The following is a 7118-nucleotide window of genomic DNA, read 5'->3' as shown; positions in this document are numbered from 1 at the left end:
GCAGCTGTTGGATTTGAACTACTGATTTATTGGTTTACAGCCAAGTTCTTCACCACTGTGCCACCAGGGCTCCTTTGATGTGCGTAAATATTTAATTTTAATGAAGTCCCAGTTATCTAACTTCACTTCTGTTGTTCATAGTTTAATAATTGTGTTTAATAACTTATTTTTTAAATTAATTCCCATAGCATTGTCCCTATGTTTTCTTCCAAAAACTTTATAGTTTTAGCTTTAACATTTAGGTCTTTGGTCCATTCTGAGTTTTTTTTTTTGTCAAATTATTTTAAGAATTTTATTTTTAATAATTTTCTCTTTAATTGCATCATGTAATTATTTTCCTTTCTTTTTCAATTTTTAACTTAATTCCTTTTTTTCTCTTATTGAATTAACCAGAACTTCAAAAACTGTGTTCAACAACATTGGTTTATGAACCCCAGACTGTTTTTGCTTTTTAAATACAATGATTTCAGCATTTGCTGCTTTTTTTAAACAGACATTCCTATACTTACATATCTTCCTTTTAATGTTATATGACTTAGCATTTTTATTAAGAATGTTCAATTTTATAACTTGTTTTTCAACAAAACTGAGGTTTTGACATTCATTTTTTCTTTTAAAAACTATTATTAAACATTTTATATCTAAACATTATAAAGCATAATAAAATGAACACTCATCTACTCAAGAAATAAAGCACAATATTATCAACACAATTGAAGTCCCAGGTTTACCCCTCCCCACTTACATTATCCCCTCCCTGAGGTGATCACTATCATAAGTTTTGTTTTATCTTTATTTCTTCATATCTTACTACACATTAGTGTATCTCAACAAATATATGGTCACTCTGAGTTGGAATGGACTTGATGGCAATGGGTTTTCTTGGACACAATATAAAATGTTTTCAAGTACTTAAACCTGAAATAAATGACTTTATGCTGTGTGTGTTCTGCAACTTATCTTTTCAAGCCCCTATTTAAAAAAAATTCTGCACTCAAGGTTATTGTGATCATTATTTCTGGAACATACAAAGGTAAAATGTCCCTTTGAAGGTCTGTATCTCACAAAAAGCTCTCACCAAATTCTTTACTTGTCATTCTAAGGGGGTAAAATTATGATGGCGATTTTATTGAAAATGCCAGAGGACTGAAGGTAATAACAATATTGGGGGCAATGCCCCAGTGCTGCACCATACCTCTGAGGGGTGTCTACAACGGGAAGAGTTCATGGAGTAAGATTGTCTGACTTACTTGAGCTCTCACCAATAAACAATTCCTCACTTGTCTCTTTCTCTTCACAAAGACCTAGAGATTATTTCATTATCTGAGTTATAGTGAAACGTTCAAACTTTTAAATAGCTGAGCTGAGCATGAGAATAAAACATGTCTAATGAGTTCTACTCTTCCAAGTGACAGAATCCCTAGGGACTTGGAGAAAATGAGCTCACCACCAACAGTAGTTCTACCAAGCCAGCTCTGTAATTAGACTCCAAGGGTCCTCCTTCCTATTTTGAAAGAATTAGATACTTCGAAAATTTCTCTAAATTACTTCTTTAGCTTTATACAACAAACACTGAGCTCTTTATCCAGATCTGAAAAAGGTTGTCCACACTCATTCAGGGAGACTGCATGAACAAATCCCAACAAGACTTCAATCTCTCAGAAAACAGTGATGAATAAACCAAAAGAGCACCATCAATAAATCAAATCATAGTGCTTCCATCATTCCTGGCTCTCCCCCTCCAGAACATAACATACCCTTAAGAGTAAGTAGGCAATTATTCAGGGAATTGAGGGGCACGCTTTTTCTTTGTAATTTAGAAGACAGGCAAAGGGTTAGAAACATGCAAGTGAACTAAATCCCAGAATGTTGTTTTTATTGATTTTGGTTCATTAATTCCTCACTCATATAAGAAATTGTGAGAATATTTAAACACGTGTACATTTTTATATCTATTATGTCTTATAAACTTAAATCGATGTGTTTTTAAGATGACAAGCACAGTAAAATATTGATTTCTCAACAAGCCAGTATCTTGTGTGAGGAAAAGTTTGAGCACTGCCACATTTCTAGGCTCCAGTGGAGCTCTTGCAGCCAAGTAACCTAATGGAAACTATCCTGGAGTTTATCAGTAGAATTATTATTAGAAAGCAACTCCACCGAAAGTTTCAGTGTTTGATTTTAAAAGCATTTCATTTATTTTTGTCTAAACGTTATTGTAGTAGGAATACCATCATTTGTGACCTACTGAATATGTGAAGGAGACCCTGGAATGGTACAAATGGTTAACACACTTGGCTGTTAACTGAAAGGTTGGTAGTTTGAGTCCACCCAGGGGCAAGTAGGGAGAGAGGCCTGGTGATCTACTTCAGAAAATCAGTTATTCAAAAAACTAGAAATGCAAGGATGATAATCAACTTAATCCATGAAATATATTAATACATTAAAGGGGAAATTTTAAGTCACTTTGAAAAACTTCAAAAAGAACATTCCATCAATACACCATCCTTTTAAGACGAAATCTTTTGATGAACTAAAAACTCAGTGTTTTAGTCATCTAGTGCCGCTATAACAGAAATACCACAAGTGGATTGCTTTAACAAAGAGAAATTTATTTCCTCACAGTAAAGTAGGGTAAAAGTCCAAATTCAAGGTGTCGGCTCCAGGGGAAGCCTTTCTCTCTCTGTCAGCTCTGGAGGAAGGTCCTTGTCCTCAATCTTCCCATGGTCAAGGAGCTTCTCAGGCACAGGAACCCCAGGTCCAAAGGATGCGTCTGCTCCTGGTGCTGCTTTCTTGGTGGTATGAGGTCCCCAGCTCTCTGCTTCCCTTTTATCTTTTGAGAGATAAAAGCTGGTGCAGGCCGCACCCCAGGGAAACTCCCTTTACACTGGATCAGGAAGGTGGCCTGAGTAAGGGTGGTGTTACAATCTCACCCTAATCCTCTTAACATAACATTACAATCACAAAATGGAGGACAACCACACAATACTGGGAATCATGGCCTAATCAACTTGACACATATTTTTGGGGAGACACAATTCAATCCATGACAGTGGGTTTACATAAAATAATTAAAAATACTTATCTAAAACCTACAGCAGATATCTAAACTGGTGAGATTTTAAAATATCTCATTTTCAAATTAGAAATAAAATCAAGGATGTTCTCTTTCTTCCTAATAGTCAACATTGCCCACCAAGAAGTGACAGAGGCCAAACGGGGAAGAAGGGTGAGGGGTGGAAAAGTGTGTATCACTGGTTACCAGCTGCTCTGTTTCCTGCTTGGAGCTCCTTGAAGCTGTCTTCCCATACTCCCTGACAACCATTCTTGGTGGCTGAGGAGTCCAAGATGGCGACTCCTTCCTGCATTAGCAGTAGTGGACCTCCACTCCATATTTCTCCTTGTTCTTTGTTCTCTGTCAGTTTCTTATTCCATTTGATGCTTGGTTGAGTTCTTTATCTCTTCATTTGATGCTTAGGTTTCCAAGACTGACATTTGTCTCTCTTTTGCTTAGTTTTTCGGGCCTTTGCTGTGGAGGGACAGCATGGTGTTTCTGTCTATACCACCAGGTTGGCTCCACCCCCCTGATTTATCTTTTTTGAATCTCAAACTAAGTATATATTGTGTAGGGTCATTTTAATATCCATTTTAAATTTAAGAACGTAAAGGCGTAGAAATGTTAAGTTTTTTTTTTCCTCAAGGTAAATTTTGGATTCGGGTTTTGATCTTCTGATTCTTAGCCTAACATATGTTTCATACTTTTCTTCCCTATTAATCACTTTATATGTCTTCAAGAATATTTCCCTTTCTTGGTAGACCATTTACATTAAAAAAACTAGATGAGCTAAATTCTGTTGTAAATTCTTATGAATGTTGGTACAATAAATTCACAAGAATGTTGCTGTGAGATCTTAGGCAGAAAAGTGACTTCTCATTAAAGAGAAAATTAGATTTAACTTTCATTGTCATTACTTACTATCACCACTTTCCTTTTCAAGTCACATTGGGGAAGGGCAGTCAAACCATTTTTTAAGGAGTTTCTGGGGGGATGGATGGATGGGGACAATTAGGTCTGAGAGCTGCAGTCTGATCAGGTTCTCCTGGACCTGGCAACAACCAAAAAAACTGCTTTTCTTGATACTCTTCATAAGACCCATTCAGTACAGATTAGCTTTTAGAAGGTCAATATATTTAAAGGATTTATTGTAATTTAATATAGTGGTGTATGTACATTTAGTTAAGGAAAATACAAGAGAGATTAAATATTTGAAATATTAGTGTAACTTGCAGCCCAAGCAAAGAAGAGGCTCAAACCAAAAAGAAAATAAAACCAGACATCCAATGGGAAAAAATATATATATTGCTATAGAATGTAATGCTCTCCTAAGAGTCCATTACTATTATATGTTTGATGTGCTTAGATTATTAAACTTAGTAAATGACCTAATATATCTCCTAACATTATCATAGATTGTACTAAGAGAAAGAGCAAATTTTCCAAATCCAGGAGTATTGGGTGGAATAGTTTGACTGTATTCATCAGGAGCACAGAACTTACATTCTCTCTGTGGGTTTTTTTTTGTTTGTTTGTTTTTGTGGGCTGACAAACTCTTTCTGAAAGCAGCTCTAAAAGTGGAAGGCAAGGACATCAATGACATCCTGTCATTGTTCTGCGCTATTGATATTAAAGATATTTTATGTGTGTTATTGCTGTATTGTTCTGATTGGGAAAATACATAATTATCCAGTAAACCATCGAGTGGCTTCACCCCCTTCTCATTCCAAGAATTACAAACTGATTAGAGAAAACGGAGTCCCTGGGTGTTGGAAACAGGTCTGTGGGGACAGTTCTATTCTGAAACACATGAGGTCACGATAGTCAATTTGACAGCAACTGGTTTTTTAGAGGAGAAAATATTAGGTTACTTTCAGGTTTCAGTAAAGTATCCTTCTAAATCTATCTAAAGAGGTTTCAATTATTAAATAATGTAATCTTTTAAAGAAAGGCATCAGATGATAAAAATATTAAAGTTTAATTCATAAGTCATCACATTTTCCCATACTAAGTTAAATATCATGATAATTGGAAAAATTTACATATTTTATGAGATACTACTACACACAAATATTACCACAATGCAAATAAATTCCATGATGCAACGGATCCATGGCAAAAGCCTGTTTATCTCAAATTGGTTATATTCTCTTTCCATTCAAATTCAGATTCTCATGGGATATATGTTTCATGAATAAAGAATTAATGAATAAGATTGTATCGTCACCTTTAACTCCTTTGAATTTGTATCATCTCTACAGTGTATCATGTTAAAGAAGTAATCCACTTAAATAACAAAGACCTTTTACTCAAAATTCTGATATCGAGTTCCACTGTACAAAGAGTAAACTGTTTCATGTGGTGCTTATGACAATCACTGTCTTATAAATTGCGTTCTATTACACCAAATACACAAAAATTGTCTGGATAGTTTTACAAAATATTGAATACACAAAATCATTCTTTGTATATAACTGTGTAATACACAAATCTTAATGTATATAAAACCAGTCATTAATGTCTGAATCATTGAAGATCCAAACATGAACAATGAAAATACAAAACTAGATGACCAAAGCAGTTTCCATACGGCTGGAGAATTCATTCAGTGTATTCAATTGTATATTTACATCTTCTTTGCATTATATTTCATGCAAAAATAAAAATTCCTAGTGACCTGTTCTCTCTGAAGATATGCCAGTAATTACAGTTCAAAAGAGCTAAGTAGAATAATTATAATATTGTTTTTAACCACAAAAGTTTTCCACACAGAATTTATTATATTAACTGATCTCTATAATCTAGGGGTTACTTGCCTCAGCAAAAACTAAACATTCTTAGAAAATGTATTTCACTGCCTTATTTACTCTAATACTTTCCTATGGTTTTCATTTTTGTAGATTCATAGGCAACTCTTACCAACTTCTTCAGTGCATCCTTCATGTCCTTGTTCCTCAAGGTGTAGATAAGGGGGTTCAGACTTGGAGTGATGATGGAGTAAAAGAGGGTGAGGAACTTGCCCTGGTCTTTGGAGGCAGTGTTACCTGGCTGTAGGTACATGTAGATGACAGTTCCATAGAAGATGGACACCACAGTGAGATGAGATCCACAGGTATTAATTGCTTTTCTTTGGCCTGCTTTTGACGTCATTCTCAGCACAGCTTGGGCAATGTAACCATAGGATATAAGAATAAGGAGGAGGGGTGTAAGGACAATAACAATTCCTAAAGCAAAAACAGACATTTCAACAGTTGTGGTGTCTGTACATGCTATTTTGACCATAGCTGGCAACTCACACAAGAAATGATCCAGAAGGTTGTTTCCACACCTAGGCAAATTCAGAGTGAGTGTACATGATATTGCAGAACAGGCCAAACTAATACCCCAAACCATGATGATCATCTTGAGACAAAGATGTGGCTTCATGATTACCAAATAATGCAAGGGTTTACAAATAGCTGTAAAACGATCATAGGACATGACAGCCAGGAGAAGGCACTCAGCGGAGCCCAAACACATATTAACGTAGAGTTGAATGACACAACCCACAAAGCTGATGGTCTTACCAGGTCCCCACAAGTTAATCAGCATCTGAGGTATGATGCTGGTGGTAAAACACAGATCTAGGAAAGATAAATTCCTGAGGAAAAAATACATTGGTGTGTGCAGATGGGAATCCAGGAGAGATGCAACAATGATGGCTGTGTTACCCACCAATGTAATTAAGTAGAAGATGGTGACAACTCCTGACAGGACCATCTCCAGTTTGGGATGATCAGAGAAGCCAAGCAGAATAAAACCATGTAGAGAAGTATAATTCTTTTTGTCCATGGTCCTTTAATGCCTAAATCCAAAAAGAGAAGAAGAAAAACCTTGTCAACACAGACTACCTTAATAGTTTAATGAAATACAGAACTAAAGAAAGGGAGAATTTGTACCTATAATTCTCAAAAACCAATGAAAAGAAAGTATTGCATTCAAGAAATCTGGTATTTGTTGCAGATTCTTTTATGATGAAGAGTTCAGTATTATATATTTCATCTACGTGACCTTCGGGAGTTCA

The 7118-nt window shown here is 35.5% G+C and overlaps 1 protein-coding gene across 1 annotated transcript; it reads right to left on the bottom strand.

Annotated features, from left to right (window-relative positions):
• Positions 1–5923: 5923 nt before the first annotated feature.
• On the bottom strand, positions 5924–6912 carry LOC100670495 (olfactory receptor 2W1-like). Its single transcript, XM_064293742.1, has one exon. It carries the CDS (start codon positions 6884–6886, stop codon positions 5924–5926), a length of 963 nt encoding a protein of 320 aa, XP_064149812.1. The 5' UTR covers positions 6887–6912.
• Positions 6913–7118: the final 206 nt, after the last annotated feature.

The sequence above is a fragment of the Loxodonta africana genome, chromosome 1 (assembly GCF_030014295.1).
Source record: "Loxodonta africana isolate mLoxAfr1 chromosome 1, mLoxAfr1.hap2, whole genome shotgun sequence".
Classification (NCBI taxonomy): Eukaryota; Metazoa; Chordata; class Mammalia; order Proboscidea; family Elephantidae; genus Loxodonta; species Loxodonta africana.
The sequence above is the reverse complement of the archived record's forward strand: the minus strand, read 5'-3'. Positions and strand labels throughout refer to the sequence as shown.